Raw genomic sequence first — 21496 nt, forward strand, 5'->3', positions numbered from 1 at the left:
TTGGTTGGAAGAAGCAGAAGTAAAGCAGAATAGAATAAAAGGCTTAAAAAAAGTTTTAATTATCTGCAATTGGCAGGAAACAGCAGGAAATGCTGAATAGTGATTTGCTTTCTGTTTATGAGCGGATGTCTTATAATTTCTGCGCTGTGGATTTCAGAATAGCACAATAGTGTTTGCTAGAACCAAATGTAGAAGTACTCTTTTATATTCAAGAGGCTGCAGAGTGCTTCACTGTGACGTGGTATCGATATTGCAGTAATTTTTGCTTGTGCTACACAACTCCTCTCGGCTATAGGCATTTTGTCAAATACTTAGTACAGTGTCATTACAGTGGCCTCTGTCCAAGGACCTCGAAGTATTTTGCACCAGTATATTAGGAGGTTCCCATAAGACAGAAACTAGAAACATTTAATATTTTGAGTGTAAAGAGAGAATGGGACACATAAATAATGACACTTCTAGGAGATCCACCTCTTCTTAAAAGCTTTGTTGTCAAATCCTTTGATAGAACAAGAAAAAAGAAAACCCATAAAAACAAACAAATGAAAATCTCTTGGAGGATGGCTTTGCTACTGGAGATACCGACACAGCACCTCAGTCGCTTGCCTCATTTGGGTAGCACAGGGCAGGTTTACTGTGTTCCAGTCTTTATCAAAACAGCCTCATAACAAAAGTAAGTGGAGGGAGGGGGGAAAAAAGTAAGGACCTCCTATTGGCCTCTTTGTAGATACTCACAATTAGGAGACCATAGCATTTCAAAACTGTTAGAGTTTACCTTGTTCTTCCTCTCAGGAAGCAAGTAATTTTGTTAAATGACGTACTGCACATTATTTAAAACTACATCAAGCAGAAGCATCCATTTTGGAGGTTACAGCACAAAATTAAATAGAAACATCTTGAATCATACGTGATGTATAAATCATGAAAAAAACCCCGTATATTTCCTTCCTGTTCATCTCTTTCGAAAACACCGTGAAGGAACTGAGAGAGTATTTATTCTCATGGCACTTTACGGAAACAGAATCAGAGACTGTGATTAAAAATGTTCTGATAATCTCTGAATTGCAGAGATACCCACTAAGAGGCTCCCAAGGATGAAAAGGTGGTTATTTTGCAACTAATTTCAGGTAAGGAGTTCATCATGACATGTCCATGTGAACTTGAAACTTGAAATCATGACTTTAAATACTAAACTTACTTTTTAAGACAAACTAAGCTTCTTTTAAGTCTACTTACCTGATACAATGTACCTTAGCACTACAGCGTTGTAGGAGTTACTTGCTAGTATATATTCTATAATCCTTTTTATTATTTTAAAATATGCTATTTTAGACTACATCAATGTTTGCATGTAGTACAAAACACAAAAAGTATACTATAAAAAAAGTGAGTTTCCTGCCGGCCACAGTGCTCTTACACTTCAATTTCTGCATAGAGGCAAATGTTACTACTTGAATCTTTTGTGTTCTTTCATAGATATTAACTCTGGTATATCTGCAAATACACACATACATGCATATTCACATACACATATACACACACTGCATGTATCTGTATATATTTGTATAGCACACACAAATAAAAGCATTTTATGTGTACTGTTCTGCTCCTTGCCCTTATCTTGCATCTAGTGTGCATTTTATTATTACTTTTTAAAAACTTATTCATTTTAAGAGAGAGACAGAGAAAGAGAGAACATGAGCAGGGGAGGGGCAGAGAGACAGGAGAGAGGGAGGGGTGGGGTGGGGGAGAGAATCCCAAGCAGGCTCTGCGCTGTCAGTGCAGAGCCCCACATGCGCTCAGTCCCACAAACCAGGAGATCATGACCTGAGCCAAAATCAAAGAGCCAGACGCTTTATCAGCAGAGCCCCCCGGGCACCTCTTCAGTGTGCGCTTTAAACTTCGGTAGATGTCACCAAGCTGCTCCGCAGATGTCATTCTACCAGCAACTCAGGGAAGTGCCTATCTCTCCACAGCCTTTCAGCACCGTGTATTATCAAGGTTTTTGGTCCCTTTTTAAAATTTTATTTTAGAGAGAGAGAGTGTGTGTGAGTGGGGCAACTCGAGTTCAGTTCTTATCAGAATCTTTAGGAATAGATTTTTTTTTAATTTGTTTTATTTATTTTGAGAGGGAGAGAGTGCATGTACATGCACCGGGGAGGAGAGAGAGGGAGAGAGACAAACCCAAGCAAGCTCTGTGCCGTCCTCGCAGAGCCTGAGACGGGGTTCAGCCTCTGAACAGTGAGATCATGACATGAGCTGAAATCAAGAGATTTCTTAAGTGGATCAACTAAGCTAAAGTTGGCTATAATTTTTAATATGGACAGGAGTCTGTAACCTTTATCACACCATTACCCTCATGGATATACACAATTTCTTTTTAACACCAAACTCCGAAGGATACAAATTTTTAATTCTTCCCACTAGTATACTGATTCTAGAGGTGCCAATGAGCTGAGATGATAATGGCTTCTCAAATACAGTCATAACTGGCTTAATATTCATTAAAGGATGTGAAGAACTAGTTCTGTGGAGGAAAAATATCCAGTGTTGTAAGAATGTGCCACCAAGGAGACAGAAGACATTCTGTCAATTGTTTGGCCTATGTTGTAACCATCTGGGGGTCAGCCCAGGTGGAAAACGGTGGGGGGGGGGGCAGAGCAGTTACACTGTTCAGAGAAGTAATAAAACCCTCAAAGCTGAAATGCGATTGTGTTCTCAGAAAAATAAGTAGTTTTTTACAGTAAGCCTCTTTACATTGAGGGACAGCTCTAGACTGACACCTGTTAGGCAGTTTATCGTGAGTACATATTTGTGAACTGCACACATTATTTCATTAAGAGGAAGGGAAGAAGCTTCTCCCTCGCAGGGAGGAGCACCAGACAGGGACACTTCTGTTTTGAGCTTCTGATCTGATCAGTCCATTTAAAAAGCAGCTGGGCAGACTAACGAAGATCATCCTGGAAAATAAATGTTGCTTTTCTAGAGCTGCCCTCTATTTACCTCGCCAGCACATCTGTCTCTTACGGAAAAGAAAGGTGGGCTCTGGGAAGGAATAAACTCAAGCAGACTCCTGGTAGAGCCCGAGAATTCTACCCTGTAGTCTGACAGTTGCGGGGTGCCAGAGTATTTTCGTGTTACTGGAGAGGGAAGAAATGTCACAGACGGCACCTGTGGGTGTAGGTTATAATAACATAAGGACAAAACTTAGATACAGGGATAGACTCTTACAGCTTGACTTAATTGTGTGCTTCATGAAGATGATGATGTCACACTTGGTTATGAAAACATTAATAAATGTTTTCCTGAGCCTCCTACTACTTATTCAAACTGGCTTAAGGAAGAACATCAACAGGAAAAAGAAATCCCTGCCATTTTTCCTTTTCATTCTTCTCCCTGGTGAGTTTTAAAAGTAGATGCTCTTATGAGGCCAAGAGTAAAATACACAACAAATCATTTTTATATGTTGGGTGGTTGAAGCTAAGTGGAATCCACAGGTTCAATTCTTTGTACACGTCTTCCTATGCTCTGTAATTCACCATAGCGACCAGAAGCATTCATTAATGCAGGCAACACACATTAGAAAACAGCAGCCAGTTCATGCTGCTGTATATTGATATACAAGGACACCTTGAGAACTCAACCAATTTACATCTTATTTTATTAGAAAAATAAACAAAAAATTCTCACATATGGTATTTCTGGAAATCATTACTTTCATACACGAATAAGCTAAGTAGAAACACTTAAACTTTCAAGAGGGAATATATATATATTTTTTAATTTAATGTTTTTTTTTAAATTTATTTTTGAGAGACAGAGAGAGGCAGTGCGAGCAGGGGAGGGCCAGAGAGAGAGGGAGGTACAGAATCCGAAGCAGGCTCCAGGCTCTGAGCTGTCAGCACAGAGCCCGACGTGGCGGTCGAACCCACGTGAGATCATGACCTGAGCCGAAGCCAGACACTTAACCGACTGAGCCACCCAGGTGCCCTGGCAATATTTTATCTACTTTGTGGACCACTGTATTTATGGCTAAAATTTAAAATTTTGAATCCACTTACAGGTAGTAAAGATCTTACAAGCATTTATTGTAGGAAAAAGGCCAATGTTAAAGTCCTGCTGCCTTTATAGAAACAAAAGAAAACTGCTACAATAAGATTCTACTAAATTTGGGTAAACGTGAAAAAGTACTTCCATTTGGAATTGACTATGGAATGCATGACCAGATAGCTCCATTTTCTCACCAAATGTTTACGTTGCTTGTTTTTATCAGGGACAAGAAGCAATTGGGGAGTGAGAAAGAAAAATGAGCCTGCTAAATAGGATATGCGGGAGTCCCATCTCAGAAGAAAGATCAAAACTCAGTTTGTAGAAATGGCTAGACTGCCAAACAGGTTAACCATGAAATTAATAGCTAAGGACTAAAACATTTCTACCAGCATTCTTGGTTTTGTAAAAAAGTTGTATTCTTGCCACATATCCTTGGATACTTTCTAATAACAACAAAACCAAGGAGTTCTCTCATGATGAGACTTAACTTACATAAAGATGACTAAAATCAATGACTCTTCTCGATGTGATGACCCAAGACAGTGGCTAGAACTGAGAGTGAGGCCAAGTGGAGGCAGGGTCAGAATACTGTGGACGGTTACTGGCAAACTGTAAACATCTAAATTTTCTGGTAGCATCAACCAAAATTATTCTCTAGTTTAAATTTTCCAACTGTAAATCTTGTCATTTCAACTGTTTTAGATGCCTTCATAAGAAATTTGACATCTACTGGACACTTACTTGTAAAGCACTGTTTTAAATATTATGAAAAACCCAGTATTAATAAAACACAATTCTTACTTCGAGATTATGATACCTAATACAATATCTAATGGGAAAGATAGGTATGTGTACAACTCACTACTGCCTCAATATCCAGAGGTAACTACTATTAACATTTTCTTGTTAAGTCTTCAAGAAACACTGTATACATAGGCACGTATGGGCTTGCATACATGACATACATGTTATGCATGTGTACAGTCAAATGAGTTGTTTATAAATGTGTGTGTACATATATATAAAATCACATTTATGCTTAGGTATGTTTTTTTACACAAAAGGGATATTATAGCATCTTGGTTTTCTATCCAATGTATCTTAGAAGGTTTTTGTATTACCCTAAAAAGAGTTACGCCACTTTTTAAGAAGAATGCATAGCACTGTGGTATAATTTAGGTAACGAGTCTGATGGATATTTAACTTGTTCTGTTTTTCTCTTAAATGTTTATTATTTTTGAGAGTGAGCAAGCGAGTAGGGGAGAGACAGAGTGGGGTGGGGACAGAAGATCAGAAGTGGGCTCCGTGCTAACAGCAGAGAACTTGATACGGGGCTCGAACTCACGAACCGTGAGATCAAGATGTAGGCGGAAGCCTGACACTGTTAACTGACTGAGCCACCCAGGCACCCCTTGTTTTTTTTTTCTCCTTAAACTATTACAAATAATGTTTCAGTAACTATCCTTGTTTACAGGTCTCTGTGTACTTGGGCAATATATCTGCACAGCAAACTTTTAAAAGCAGAATTGTTCAGTAGGTCTTTCCAAGGCCTCTGCCATCTTCCTTCTGGTAAGCAGGGCTAGAAAGTGACGTGGATCTCCTCTGTGCTCTCCTCTGTTGTTTTGTAACCAACTTCTCTGCCTTCTTCAACGTTTCCATTAACATAGAGGCTCATGATGCACTTGTAGTGTTTTCTCCTGACCTCTTTTCCTGGTCACTCTCTTATTCCCTGAAGACTTTAGCTCTGATTTATTGTCCTCCTTTTCACTGCTGTTCCTTTCAGGATTTCCACTGACTTTCACATCAGTGTGGATTACTCAGCTCCGATCCTGCTCTCCTCGACCAAGAGGATCTGTTCTTCCATCCCTCATTACCAATATCCATGATTATGCACTTGATCTGAGCCAAAAGGCCGAGAAGCAATCCAACATCCATGATTATAACAGAAACTTTTTCACTACAAGTATGTGCACTGTGAAATCTTGAATTCAGGATATGTTTCTCCAACAATTACCTCCTTAACTTTTAATCCACTTAGACTAATACTTCTACTATAATAATTCTTTGACGTCACGAAGACCTCCAAACCACTCAACAATACTTCATTCACCATCTGTTTCAGTTCCCCAAATCCTGGTGGGACCCCAGCTCTCAGCCTTGTCCTCATTTAATCTAGTACAGCTGAAGGCTGCTGGAGAAAACCACATGACTAGGCTCATGGGCTCTACTTTATTGTTTTTATTTATTAAAAAAAACGTTTTTAATAATAAAACGTTTTTTTTAATGTTTATTTACTTTCGAGATAGAGACAGAGGATGAGTGGGGGAGGAGGAAGAGCAGAGAGAGAGAGGGAGACACAGAATCCAAAGTAGATTCCAAGCTCTGAGCTGTCAGCACAGAGCCTGACACAGGCTCCGACCCATAAACCGTGAGATCATGACCTGAGCTGAGGCTGGAGGCTTTACTGACTGAGCCACCCAGGCGCCTGTTTGATAATTCTTATATGAAATTCACTAAATAAGTAGTATTTTTCCTTTTATCATATTAATTAGAAAGCTATTTAATAGAGTAATACTGCTTTTCTTCGAGAGAGAGAGTTCACATGAGCAAGGGAGGGATGGAGAGAGAGAGAATCTTAAGTTCTATTTTTTTAAATGTTTATTTATTTTGAGAAAGAGAGTAAGAGTGAGCATGCGTGCATGGGGGAGAAGGGCGAGGAGACTCCCAAGCACGCTCTGCACTGTCACCATAGAGTGCAACGAAGGGCTCAATCCCAGGAACCATGAGATCATGGTCTGAGCCAAAATCAGGGGTCAGATGCTTAACCAAATGAGCCACCTAGGCATCTGAATTACACTGGTTTTTAAAAAGCCTCAAAGACAGGTGAATAGCTTTAGGCTGGTTTTCATTCTTTCCATTTAGCTGACAGTTCTAAATCTTGATGCCAAGGTCCTTAAACATTTTATCTGAATGAATGTACTGTTTGAATTTAGGCCCAGATATTCTGCCTCTTAACCTCGGATTTTTTAAAAAGATTTTTTTTCTGTTCTGCTATCAAATTATAGTTTTTTATTTTAAAGGAACAAAATGGAAAAAGAATAGATTTTATCATATTAAAGAGTCATCTATGTATCTCAAAACACTCTTCTCCTTTAAGAAGTTTTTTTTAAAATTTTTTTTAATGTTTTATTTATTTTTGATACACAGGGAGACAGAGCATGAGAGGGAGAGGGTCAGAGAGAGAAGGAGACACAGAACCGGAAGCAGGCTCCAGGCTCTGAGCTAACTGTCAGCACAGAGCCCGACGCGGGGCTCGAACCCACGAACGTGAGATCTGACCTGAGCTGAAGTCGGAGACTTAACCCACTGAGCCACCCAGGTGCCCCTCCTTTAAGAAGTTTATTGTGTTTATAAAACACTGTTCTTCCAAGACTCTTAGATTATGATTAGGTGAAATAATAGAAGAATTCTACCAATAGTAACAATTCTCACATCAATCTACCCAATGGGGTTCCATTACATATATCAGGCTTTTTATAACATATGGTCCCAATAAAAAAAATACACTAGAATATAACTTATAACAATGTGGACTTTGTGTATATTTCAAATTTCAGGTTGGTCTAAGTAAGTAGTTCTGGATGAGTTTTGTTTTTATGAAAACTAACAAACCATTGGATTAAAATGCCAAGTAATTGCTTCCTTCAGTTAATACCCCCAAAGCAAGCCATCCTTTTCTTTTATGTAACAAATAGCCTTTGCTAATTAGGTCTGTTTGTGCACTTGGCCACATTTGGCAAAGTCTAGTCTTAGTCAAAAATAGTAACAACCTGCTCTGGAAGGCAATCAAGCAGCAAATCTATTTTTGGCTTTAATGTTTGAAACTCCACATGTGAAATGCCAAGGTACTGAACGTTACATGGTGTAAGTAAACTCATCTGATATTGAAGGATGGAATACAACAAGTATCTGGGGGCACTCTAAAACGCTTGCTTCTTTATTCCAAATGAAATAATGTTTCAGGCTTAGCAGGTGAATTTATAGCTAACCTTGACACACGTAAAGACCAAAAGGAATCTCAGAACTGAAACGATGGGGGCAAGAGGAGTGGAAGAATATAATCTTAACTGTGGTCTCTTACATCCCTCTATGTTTCCTATTTCCTTAGTATTTATGGTCTTCATTATTAGTATCTTGGTTATCTTACCTGTCTCTGAGTGTGCTGGGGCCTAGATACGGGTACAGGTTTTCCTTAAGCTTTCCTTTGATGAGATGGTCCAGGGTCTCGTGTAGAAAAGGCTGATGTTGAGTGTACACGTTTTCTACTCCCTAAGACAGGGAAAGGTGATTTTATATCATTTTTGGGAAACATGCAATATAACAGTTAATGATACTCATCAGAAAAAGACATGCATTCAATAGGGATTTCATGGGATAGATTCAAATAGGAATTTTAGAAGAATATTATGGTTAAATCATTAAAAGAATTATTTTCATCAATTAGAAATGTTCCAATCTCATAAAAATACTGTAATTTAAACCTAGCTATTATAAAGGAATTTATTTTTATTTATTTATTTTTAAATGTTTTTATTTATTTTTGAGAGACAGAGAGCAGGGGAGGGTCAGAGAGAGAAACACACAGAGTCAGAAGCAGGCTCCAGGTTCTGAGCTGTTGGCACATGAACCGTGAGATCATGACCTGAGCCAAGGTCAGAAGCTTAACTGACTAAGCCACCCAGGTGCCTCCATAAAGGAATTTTAACAAAAGGAATTGCTTAAATCCTTTATCATCTCTTCAGTGATTCTCACCCTTTTTGTGAAAACGTTACATGACAGGTAGAGCAAATAAAAGGAAAAGACCATGTAGAAAAGGAGTCTAGAAGCACTCAGGAAAATGGAAACATTTCAGGAAACCTAAGAAAGGCTTGCAGATTAAAACTAATTTGTTACCATTTTAAGAAAACCGTTTAGTATTTTTAAAAGATCTACAATTGTTTGCTTCATCTTTAATTTCCTTCAAAGGAAAACTACCAAACAAATCTTGAATTATAAACAGATGGAGTAAAAGGGCCATGCCTAACAGAACTGTCTGCCTTTTTACTCCTGGGTATTTTCCAGAAAGTCTCTGTTATTCCCTGTTCAGCTGTTTGGTCCAATGCTGATGCTGCTCCAATATAGAGAGTATTTGAAGAAAAGGCTTTCAGGAGGATGTCTGCTTTAATTTAATTAAATTGACATCATACTAAGTCAGCAGCAATCTGGAAGTGACTTGGAAGATTGTATTTATTCCCTCTCAGCTCTAGGGGCTTCAACTCTTTCTCATTTGGGAAAGCCCAGAACATGCCGTACCTTCAGTCCTTTGAGGAACTGTTTGGTAATAGCTACAGCGTCTTTGGGGCTGAAGAGGTCACTTCCTCTGACCCGTTTACCACCGTATTCAACTACTGCAGACACAAGCTATGGGGGAAAAAAAAAGAGAAACCATCTCTTATTGCTTGGGGATGAGGAAGCTCATGGCCTAAGAAATAAAGAAACCTTTATTAAGGAAATGAGGAGGTAAGAGGACAGGATTATACAATTTTGTTACATAAAAACAGTGTAACGCTCATCTGGCAGAGCTGAGAACGTTGTTACCTGGTTGGTGGGCTGACACAGACGTGCTTACCTTTCGGTACTTCTCGGACACGCCTCTGTTCCTGAGGTCCATCACCAGGCCTGGCAGGCTGTTGCTGCTGTGTCGTTCGTAGTGCAGAGCATATAGCATCACCAGGCGGGCGGCGTCACACTCCGTCACCTTGGGGTTCCGCAGGAGCCTCTTTACATTCTGGAAAAGAGAGAGCCGACACTGATCTCCCCTTCACCTGCGAGAGGTACAGCACCTTAGATCTCATACTTGCTGAATGGCAGGGATGGATCTGAGTTTATGGCTAAGATGACAGCCACAGCCATGGACAGCTCATAGGCTGAGCCAGTTTCCACTACAGAAAACGAAATGCCTTTGCCTAAGATAAGGTGTAAATAAGGGAAAAATCCCCATTGTAATTGCTTTAGGACGATAGCGAATTGAAGGAAGGATGGTTCCTCCTTTCTTTCCTTGGAGGAGCTGGTCTCTGGTCTCAGGTAGGTAGGGTTGCAGTCTCCTTGCGGAAACACCTCCTGCTATGTCTACCATTTCAGCCAGTCCGACACACAAAAGGACCGACCTGCTGACTTGCAAACTACCGGCTGGTGTGAGTGACTGACCAGTGAAATGGAGCCGAGTAGGGGGCCTGCGCTTAATCTCCGAGAAGCATCAGGTAAACATCCGGTGAACGCTGTGTCTCAATGTGGCTTTCAGATATCCGAGTATGTAAAGCACGGACTCTCTAAATGGAACACGTAGGCCTTGAAGAGGGCAGGTCCTGACAGCAAAGGGAGGTCGACAAAATCATTTAGGTTTTGCCAATCCTCACATTAAGGGACTTCCCTATAGTATCTATTTATATTTATTATGCAGCAGAACAAATTAATCCAAGCCAATGATTACTCTGGCATATCACTTCATGGGTAGTTTTTCGAGCGTTTTAATATTACTAAGGAGGGAACAGGGGCAAACTTCCTCTTTAAAGACACCATGTTAAGAAAATAGTATGTAAATCCTACATAAGTCTTTTCTGCAAGAAGTAGCTGGTTTTGTAGCTTTAAGAACTGTGACTCAGGGCGCCTAGGTGGCTCAGTCGGTTAAGCATCTGACTTTGGCTCAGGGCATGATCTCATGGTTCCTGGGTTCAAGTCCTGCATCAGGCTCTGTGCTGACAGCTCAGAGCCTGGAGCCTGTCTTCGGATTCTGTGTCTCCTTCTCTCTCTGACCCTCCCCAGCTCACGCTGTCTCTCTCTCCCTCAAAAATAAATAAAAAACACTAAAAAAACAAACAAACAAAAAAAGAACTGTGTACACTCCACTGTATTAAGCTATCTGGGGAAAGGGCAGGTGCAAATGAAAAGGACGCAGAGATATTTCTCTGAGTTAAAAAGCAAAAAAAACAACACCCCCAAACTGACAGATGTCCTCATATTGTATTTTTAATTTTGGTGAGACTAATTTGTATGAGAAGTAAAAGTTCTGATAACCTTCCATCTTGAAGACTAAATCATGAGCCCCAGGTGTAGTGGACTGAGTGTATTTCTAGGTGCAAATGCCCTGGAGATTCAATTGTGCTAATATTTTTATTAGGATTGTTATTTCTATTAGGGCTTTGATTACAAAGTTATATAGTTTTTTTTAGTTAAGCAGATTTTAAGTGACCCTATTTTCCCAGAACACTTGGTTATTTTTTTTTTAAGTTTATATTTGAGAGAGAGAAAGCACGAGTAGGGGGAGGGACAGCGTGAGAGGAGGAGAGAGGGAACTCAAAGCAGGGTCCGTCCTGTCAGTGCAGAGCCCTATATGGGGCTTGATCCAAGGAACTGTGAAATCATGACATGAACCAAAATCAAGAGTTGGACACTTCACTGACTGAGCCGCTCAGGTGCCCCAACTTACTTATTTTTAGTACATGATTTTGCAGAATGGGAGGTTTTTCAGAAAGACATATGGGAGGTTTCTCTGTATAATACAGAAACATATGCAAAAAACAAAACAAGAAACAAAAACTGAGAATCCGCGTAATGGGGAGAAGGGGACACCAAGTGAAGAAAAGTACATCTGGTTGCTGAGAAATCAAGAAAGACTTCACGAAGGAGGTGACATTTGCCAAAGGCCCTAAAGAATCAGTAAGTGTTGGAATTAGTCTGAGAGACTAAAAGAGGAGATGCTCTTAACAGGAATAAGGAAACCAGAGAGAGAAATGGTTGATAGCCTGGCAAAAGCCTTGGAGGGCACTGGATTCTGAGGGCCTACTGACATCCAAATGGAACCTTCTAACTTATGAGGTGCTTTCACATGCCTTACCTTTTTAATACTTCACAACCACCAGGTCTAGTGTTTGAGATCTCTTCTGTTCACACCAAAGAGGGACTATGATGCCATGGGGAACCTCCCAGGTGTCTCTCAAGTAGAAAGTCCTCTGGGTAGGATTCCTATTGTTGCTCTTCTGTGTGAAGATTTCACTAGCATCATCTTTAAGGGATCAAAGGGACGAAATTTCTCTTCTAGAGATTTAAACCCTGCAGTCATAAGAATTTCCTAACTTTTTTTCCCCTTCTGTGGTAGGTACCCTTTAACAGAATACAGACGACTTAAGAGTATCTGTTCAAATCTGCCACTAGTTTCTACCATAGTATGAAGAAATTTCAGAGTACAAATTACTATCAGGTAAGAATAGCCAATTTCATATGTATCTCACTCAACTTAGCATTAAGCTTAATACACCCATCCGGGATCCCTGTTGTCACTTGTCTCATAGCCTGATGTTTTACTCTGCGCCCTTGCAGTCACTCTCTTTTGACCTTAAGTCTACTCAATTTCTACGGTTTTCAGCAAATCTGAGATACTCAATAACTATAAAACCACAGAGCTGGTATGGGGACAGAGATGACGCAATCAGCTTGTACCCTGCCCTCTCGCTCCCTTTCTAATGACTTTCATTTGCATCTTGACTGACTCTTGACTCTTCCCCATTAAAGGATCCGCTTCTGTTCCTTGAGATTCGGTGCCGGTATTTAGAGTCCCTGGCTTGACTCTTAGTTCTCCCTTGAGGACATGGCCTGGAATCTGATCAAGAGGACTCTGAGTAGACTACTTTCCTTACTTTTGAGCCCTTAGGACCCAACCCATGAGTTGGGTCAGTGTTCCAGCTAGACTTATCTATTTCCTCATGAAAAGAAACCTGTAGGTATAAGCTCTTTCTTCTCTTTCAGCTATGTTAAGTCCTTGAAGAAGCAGGGCCTTTGTCTGCATTGCTCTTTGACTTAATTTTGAGCTATTTCACTCATGGCTACTTGACTCATCAACTTGACTGACAGTGGCAAATGTTATCCTGAGATTCCATGGCACTAACCAGAGAAGAGGAGAAAACAGTCTGAGAGACTTCTAATTCCGTAGAAGGTTATCTGCTACATGGTGGTATTTGTATGTTGGAAATATGACTGAATTACATAATGAACTTCCGGTTTTTCTTTTCTTATTAAATTTTCCATAGGTCTGAGGCTTTCAAGAGAGAAAAGTATGTACCACATAATAACAATGGCTGAGTAAAGAGAGAAACAGAAAACTACGGTCCGCTTAAGAAGGCAGGATTCAAAGACAGAATTCACTGAATTCTAACATTCATACAGGCCTAACGAAGGAATAGGAAAAGAAAAGCAAAACCACTGTTTCTGAGGGCCAAGTTTCAAAAAGTAGCTAATGTTTACTCAAAAAAATCAATTAAAAAACAACTCTTCTTTTCTGATATTTAAAGACTGTTTTGGACTACTTTCTGTTTTCTTCTACCAAAACTATGATGAAGTAACACAACAAGAACAATTTTTTATAATTACATAGCTACATGCTAAGCCATTGTACAAATCACAGATGAAGTCAGCAACTAAAAATAGTCCTTAATTTCTTTTCTTTTTTTTCCCTTTTTTTAAAATGTATGTTTATTTTTGAGAGAGACAGAATGTGAGCAGGGGAGGGGCAGAGAGAGAGGGAGACACAGAATTTGAAGCAGGCTCCAGGCTCTGAGCTGTCAGCACAGAGCCTGATGCGGGGCTCAAACCCACAAACTGTGAGATCATGACCTGAGCTGAAGTCAGACACTTAACCAACTGAGCCACCCAGGCGCCCCAATAGTCCTTAATCTCTACTTTAACTTAACCTAAAGTGTAAGAACTCTCCCTTGTTATCTCTTGTTTACCTTAAATCTGCTCAATTTCTATAGTTTTCAGCAAATCTGAGATACTCAAGTAACTATAAAATCACAAAACTGTAGTAAAATTGTCAATGAGTAGCCTTATAAACCAGCAGATTAGAATAGCAAGATGAAATTGGCAGAAGCCTTCAACATGCTAATATGATAAAAAAAAAATTGAGTCTAATATAACAATTTGAGAGAACAGTGTTGTGGGACTATAAGGAGCTTATCTAGGAAAAATGATAGAAAGTAGGCAGGACCCAATTCCACTGACTGGGAAATACATCTGAGTCAGTATTCTTTTTCTTAATATCCAGTCAACATAAAATTTAGCTTTTTCTGGCCAACACTGTTTCTGAAATGCTGGTTAAATGCTGCTCTAGAGGATCATTTTATTCTTAATTCCTAATGGGAAAGTAAAATTGTCACCTCAAGGTGTCTCAAACCATTTTCTTACAATTTTAATGAGAAGCAGAAAAACCCTTCCGCAATCAGGGAGGGATCTGAGGTGATGAGTAGACTAGAAAATATGTCCTGGATGCCACGAAGAAAACAGAATGTGTCCTCAGAGAATAATACTGATAATCATGACAGTTACTACTTATTAAATGTTGCAAGTACCAGGTACAATATTAAGTGCTTTTTATGTACCAGCTCACCGAACCCTCACAAAAATCTTTAAGCTAAGTACTGTGATTTCCCCCCCATTTTACAGACAAAAAGACTAAGGCTTAGAGTGGTTATCATTTTCCAACCTAAGCTATCAAAGCCCCAACCTCTTAGCCACTACTCCATCCTGCTTCAAACAGAACTGTCCTCTTCATATTTCTCACAAGCATTTATTGAGTCTTTACATACATAATAGGATGACCTGAGATCTTTTACCCAAGGTCGGGAAAGGAGGACATAAAATAGACTAGTTCCTCCTTCTAAATGAAAAGCTATGATATGACACACAGGGTGGGGGGCTGTTTACTTTCTAAAGATGTTTCTCTTCATGGCATGAAAATAAATCTTCCTTACTAATCGAATGAGTCTCTTCTGAGGCTCTGGATAGGTTTCAATGATATACTCTGCAGTTTGGTTCCAGTGAAAATTCTTCTAAATCAAATTGTTGGTAGCCTGTAGGATAACTGGTTAGAAGTGGCAGCAATTTACAGATTAATTTTTAGCAATATGTGACTTTTTTCCCTTCACCATGATATAGTTACTATTCAATAAAGCAAACCCCATTTATAACTCAAAAACCTCAATTCATTGCCTCACGATATATTATCATCTAAGGTCAAGCCAAGGAATGCTGTGACCCATCTAGGGGTCAGGCCCCTGGCATTTACTCATTATCAAACAAAAGCTCCCTTCATGGACTTATTTAAATCATGTTGCCAAAGAAATCCTTTATGGTGGAGGAGTCCAAATCAATTGCGTACTGTAAAACCCTAACAACATGGTCAAGAAAACCTTCAAAGGTAACTTTTTAAAATATAAAGTAGATCACAAATGGAATTCATCTTTTAAAGTATCTATTTTTGTCTCTTAAAGTGAACAAGAAATGAGATTTCAGGCAAGGACTTACAGTAACCTTGTCCAACTGCTCTCCATATGGTAGAGAGACACAAATAAAGATACTAAAACTGACTAGTGATTAAGTTTGGTTCCATTGTTTCAAAGAGGAAAATAAAATGATAAAGAAACAGAAGGAAATTTATTTATTGAAACTGTTTTTCTTTGAAAGAGAGAGAGAGAAAGAGAGGGCATGCATGAGTAGGGGGAGGGAGACAGGGAGAGAGTGTTAAGTAGACTCGACGCTCAGCATGGACCCTGACACTGGGCTCGATCCCATGACCCTGGGATCCTGACCCCAGCTGAAGTCAAGAGTTGGACACTCAACCAACGGAGCTACCCAGGCTCCCCAAGAAACAGAAGGGAATTGAAATTTCATTACAGGACAAAATTTTGTTTTGATTTAATGAGAGAAAGAAATTCATTTCACTGAGAAAAATAAAAAGTTTTCATAGGAATACTTCTATGAGACCCACAAAACAACCGTGAGGGGTTATTAGTAGTATTGTTTAAAGTAAGTTGGTCCAGTGTAACAGACATCTTTATGAAGGAATACAATTTAGTGATCAAAAAGAATGAGTGTTTAGGTTCTGATTTGGAACAGTCTCTGAGAAACATGGCTAAGTGAAAAAGCAGAATGCAGAGCTATGTGTACAGTATGGTATCGTCTGAATTTCACAGAGAGGGACACACTCGCTCAGGCAGACTTGCATATCCACCGCTAACGGTAAGGGTGCATGTGAGGCTAGAAACAGACCCAGTTTTCACTACACACCTCTTGGTGAACCACGTACTTACACTATCTATTTAAGAATTAGAATTTAATACAATTAAAAAAAGAATAAAACTAGCCTAGAAGTTCTTTGAAAGACTTAAGAACACAGGGATAAAATTCAAAGCGATGACGGAAGTACTTTTCATAAATATAAAGCAAAAGCATCATTACGATTTTCAAAATGATGGTGTTTTCAGAGGAAATCTTAATAAACACAAAAAGTAACAACTAAAAATCCCAGTAAAGACGCTGCTATAACTAGAGCAGCGCAGGGGGATGGATTTCTCTGTTTTAGTTGTACCGTATATTTAAAACATTCTGCTTAGAGGGGGAGAACCAACATTTACAAAGCACCTATCATATGTGAAGGATTTTACATATCTCACTGAATCCGAGTAGGAATCTAAAAGTTTGAAGTCTTCATCCCTGAGGCTTAGGAAAAGTACATAACTTCCTCAAAAAAACTCTGGTACCTAGACACAGAATTAAAGCCAGGACAGTCTGTCTCCAACGCTTGTGTTGTTTCCATTATACCGCGCTGGCTTTATTTTATAAAATTGAATTGCAGCCGGGAAAGGAGAAACCAAGTTATAGAATAGAAGCCCTATAAATAAGGAAATTATGGGAGTGCCTTAGAAACGGCCACCCCCCAAAGGACTCTCATTCCCAAGTGACTTATTGCCAGTGATACCACACTGTCATTTCTCAGGAGCCTTGGAATTACTGGATTTGTTGTCTTGTTATTCGTATATCCAATCTGTTGCTAAACTGTTGTCTTGTCTCTTTGAATTGTCTCTCAGGTTTGCTCTTACTGTATATTTTTAGTACTATCACTAGGAGTCTACCAGCCTAATTTCAGTTTTTTCACCTCCAAAGCATCCTTACTAGATTAAATTTCCTAAAATAGTGCTTTCATCATAAGGACCTTCTACATATGACCCCACAATGGATCTCTTTGCTTACCTCAGCAAGTGCAAATTCCTCTGACAAGCGTCTTCATAAACGGTTCCTGTTTACCGATTCAGTTTTATCTCCTTTTTCTTCCACACCCACTCTCACACTGTTTATTACTTTTTGCATACTTCTGCATCTGCGCTTTTCTGTTAACCCTGAATGAAATCTTCCTCCAGATTCCATTCATTCTCGATGGTCCGTCTTAATATCACCTTCTCTAAGGGACTTCTCTTAGTAACCTCAACTCTTATTAGAGTCAGCATCACAATTTTGACTTAATTAAATATTATCTCGGAACATTAAGTGTATCTTGTGTTTTAGTTTTGTCCCTTCAATGATGCTGCAGACTTCTTAAGACCAGGGTCTGATTATGTCCCTCTTCTTCTAAAATCTTCTGGTAGCTCTCAACATTTTAAGATTAAAGCCCTATCACCTTTCAATGGCCAAAATTGGGCCCCAGTGTTTCTGGGTTATCTAAGACCACTCCTTCTCTTGTACCCTGCAGTAGCTACATTGAATTATTTTCTGCTCCCTTAATTCCCTCCCCCCACAATGTCTCCATACCTGCATTCTCTCTCTAAGAATTTTCCCTCTTCTATTTGGTGCACTCTGACTAACTTGTCCAGACCCAATCTAACGTCGTCTTCTTTAAGAAGCCTCATCCTTAGGGAAAACAGTGGTCCTTCCTCCATATTTCCATATCCCTGGGTAAATACCTCTACCATAACAGCGCTTATCAAATGGTAATTCCTGGTTTAAATCTCTCTCTTCCCTACTATCGTGTGAGCTCTCTGAGGAAAAGCATGGTATCGTTTTCCTCTTCATACCTCTAGATCCTTACAGCACTATGTACACACAGCAGGCATTCACGTTTATGGAATGAAGAGGAGGTGTTCAATAATAAAACACTCAGATAATGCATTTTCATATATATTGCATCTTTAGAATCTTCGTTACAACATTGTGATGAAACTTTCATTGTGCTCATTTTATGGATGAGTAAACCGGTTCAGAAAATAAGTGAGCAGCTCTAGGTCACAAAGCTAGCAAGTGGCAAATGGCTAAAATCCAGATCTTCTGATTTTAGTCTAGTATTCCTTCTATAGGACACCCTCGTACATGCTCATTAACTCAGCAGCCTGAACCCTTTGCGACTGCACCTTCTTCTTCTCCTGTGGTTCTTAACTTGTATCTATCTTAACTCAAGTTATTCTGTGCTCTAGTCTCAACTCCTTGTTACATAACAAATTCCATGTGGGTGAAGAAGGATTACTTGCCTTTGTATCTCTTGCTCTGCCTGGCACAGTGCCTTACACATAGTAGGTGCTCATCAAATTGGACTGAATAGATACCTGGAGAGCACTAGAATGGTCATTTTGACAGGCCAGTTCTTGCTCAACTTCTGAAACTTCCAGCAGATTCCGCTCACTGACCAACCGGGACAGCTCTCCAACCACTGTCACATGCTTTGATACAGTCCCAGACATCTTCTTAAACTGTGGGTAGTTCTCCACAAAGGCCTGTCGTGGGAAAACATCAAGCGGGGATTCTGTTAGTTCCTGACTGAGGACAGACGTGTATGAAGAAGGGATGCATAAGCAGGAATTGTTCCACCCAGACTGAGGCATCTACCAGTCACAGGGTGTTTTGTCTTTGCTCAAGAAGAGAAGAACTAGTAGATGTCAGTGGACTGACTCTTTAAATAGTCCAAATGTGACTGAAGAATGGAAAGAAGCACATGGCTTGTTATGAAGTTTTCACTACACTGTTTCCTAAAGAGAAATAGTACAGAAAATCATTTCAAACCAAACAAAATGAATCAAGGCAGAAATCAGACGGAGAATATCCCAGAAATGTTGCTTACACGAATAGTACCAAAGTCTTGCATGTTAGTCATCCATGAACATGTTCAATTTACCTTCATGTCTGCTATTGATTCTAGTTTTTGCTGTTCTTTTGGTTTCTTCTTCTGAAAGTCTTCCATGAGAGTCTTTATATTGCTGCCAATCTCAGCAAAGTTCAGGTACATATTCTGTGAAAAAGGAAGTTGGAAACTCAGTTCTAGCAATGAGTCTGACTTTCCGATCATTTAAAAGAAGTGAGAAAGAATCCCAAAGACGGAATTGAAAGGCAAGAAAATTCCATTATAATGACCAAATCTGGATAGTGGCCAGGACACGGGTGATGAATGCCATTACTATTCTCACAAAGGGCTACAGAAGGGAAGGAAGTAAATAAATCGGGTTCTAATTATGAACGTGTAACACTAAATATGTGATTTCCATGGAAACAAACTGTTAAAGGGTCAGAATCCACATCGTCCGTCTTCTTGTGAGATGTAGTTTATCTACAGGATGCCTCTATCATCCTTCCACATGAAATCCTGTACCTCTTTTCATTCGAATGAGTCAAGACTGGCCTTCTTACATAAAAACAATGAAAAACAATTAAAAAAAATTTTAACCACCTACGTTAGCATAGAATTCATCATTTTCAGCAGATAGGACCACCTCTCTTAAGTCTTTACTGATTCCCGGCACTCTGGAAAGATCAATCCGATTGTTGTTTATGCCCAGTAGCTCATGGACCATGGCCTGGTATGTCCACTAAATGAAGAATGAGGACAGAAAAATCGGTAACTGACAAAACATGGTAAAAGCAAATGTTCAGGAAAACAAATACCAATTGGTAATATTCTTAGCATCTAGTCTTTTTTACACAAAGGCTCTTTATTTAGTTCAAGTTTTATTAATACTTTGTGTTACACAAAGCATTCAGACGCTGTAGTTGGTTAGGCTAAAAGTCAAAATGCTTTTAGATTTTATACGTTCGGAGGAAGGGCGGGGAGATTAATATTCCTGATGGAAAGAAAACAAATTAGATCTATCATTAGCTCTGCTTTTTGCCTGTGAATTAAGAGTATATTTTTGGCTTCACAGATAGGGCTATCTTGGTACTGCTGTGACAGGCTGTACCATTTCCTGTGTGCTTCTGTGGTTTTCTGCAGCCCGAGAAGTGTGTTCTTGCAGATCTGAGTGGGGCTATATTTATCCTGGGAACACTAATATCATCAGAAAAAAACCTTGTACACTGATCAAAACACACATATGCAGAAACCTGCCTCTGTATCCATTTGATTTCATATTTTTCCTGAATATGAATTGTGAAGGATTGATTTCCATTCTTACAAAATGTGAACTTATCTGGAGAAACTACAAATTTTGCCTTCTCACCATTTATGGAGAATGGGTTACTTTAGTCATACGTCCTTTAGACAAAACTAAGTATTTTCCAGCAAATTACTCTCTAACTCTAGAATCTAAATGCTGGAAGATTTATACACCTTTACTTCATCTTTTGCAATAGAGGCTTATTAAGAAAGAATACTTAAGAGGTTATAAAAGAAGGTGCTTCATTTCCAAAAATATTTGCCAAATGAATCCTTAAAAAAGCAGGTTTCACTGGGCACATAAACTAAGTACAACATGGTATGCTCCCATGGGTAGCACCCTGTGCGTGCTTCTACCATTAGCGCTCACTCTATAATCAAAATTATCAGCTGGGGCACCTGGGTGGCTTAGTTGGTTGTGTCCCACTTCAGTTTACGTCATGATCTCACGGTTCATGGGTTCGAGCCCTGTGCTATCAGTGCAGAGCCTGCTTCAGATCCTCTGTCTCCCTCTCTCTCTGCCCCCTTCCCCACTCACATGCTCCCTCTCTCAAAAATAAATAAACACTTTAAAAGTTATCAGTTTACTTCTCTCCCCAATGGATCATAAGCTCTTTGAGAACAGAGACTACATCTTTTTAACCTATAACTCCAATACTTAACACAACATCTGGCACATAACATGTCTTCATTTGTTGAATGAATGGTTGTTTTCCTTTGGGAAACAGAAGTATAGGCAATAATTTTTCTTTCTACTTTTTTATATTATCAAAATGTCTTTAGTGAACATATATTAGTTTGTGTTTTAGAAATATAGGGCTAACTTACCATAGAGAAGTTGCACTTCATAGTTAAAGATTTTTCCTGGCATGATTATAAGCTGGGAAGAAACTGAAATATAGACTACGCCTTTCCCTACAAACTCAAAGTCACTGCTCATAAAGCCTCCACTTTGTATAAGGTACAGTTCTTCTGCTTGCAGAAGAATAAACACAGGTAAGACACAGTCTGCCTTGAAGGAATGTGTGAAAACAATCAGGTACAGCATGGTAAGTGCAGCACAAGAGACACAGAGCTGTGTAGTAATTTTAGGGAAAAAAGAACATGTCTGACTATGAGAACTAAATGCTTCAAGGAGACGTTTTGAGTGGTTTTAAAGAAGAATGT

At 39.3% G+C, this 21496-nt stretch overlaps 1 protein-coding gene and 1 long non-coding RNA gene across 4 annotated transcripts in view; one reads left to right on the forward strand and one right to left on the reverse strand.

Annotated features, from left to right (window-relative positions):
• The window catches only part of VPS45 (vacuolar protein sorting 45 homolog), a 58451-nt gene that overhangs the window by 24690 nt on the left and 12265 nt on the right, over nucleotides 1-21496 (reverse strand). For both annotated transcript variants that reach the window (XM_029946131.1, XM_029946132.1), the window contains exons 8-13: nucleotides 19632-19766; nucleotides 19079-19192; nucleotides 18513-18680; nucleotides 9719-9877; nucleotides 9403-9510; nucleotides 8258-8379 (exon numbers count right to left, since the gene is read on the reverse strand). In XM_029946131.1, the coding sequence (XP_029801991.1) occupies nucleotides 8258-8379; nucleotides 9403-9510; nucleotides 9719-9877; nucleotides 18513-18680; nucleotides 19079-19192; nucleotides 19632-19766 (806 nt within the window). The remainder of the gene's footprint in view (nucleotides 1-8257; nucleotides 8380-9402; nucleotides 9511-9718; nucleotides 9878-18512; nucleotides 18681-19078; nucleotides 19193-19631; nucleotides 19767-21496) is intronic.
• On the forward strand, nucleotides 962-13613 carry LOC115297925. Of its 2 annotated transcripts, none has more exons than XR_003911526.1 (4): nucleotides 962-1127; nucleotides 10231-10349; nucleotides 12245-12346; nucleotides 12892-13613. It is a non-coding gene; the product is annotated as an uncharacterized LOC115297925 (long non-coding RNA). The 2 variants fall into 2 exon arrangements; XR_003911525.1 differs by lacking the exon at nucleotides 962-1127 and adding an exon at nucleotides 7392-7429.

This window comes from Suricata suricatta, chromosome 8, assembly GCF_006229205.1.
Source record: "Suricata suricatta isolate VVHF042 chromosome 8, meerkat_22Aug2017_6uvM2_HiC, whole genome shotgun sequence".
Lineage (NCBI taxonomy): Eukaryota > Metazoa > Chordata > Mammalia > Carnivora > Herpestidae > Suricata > Suricata suricatta.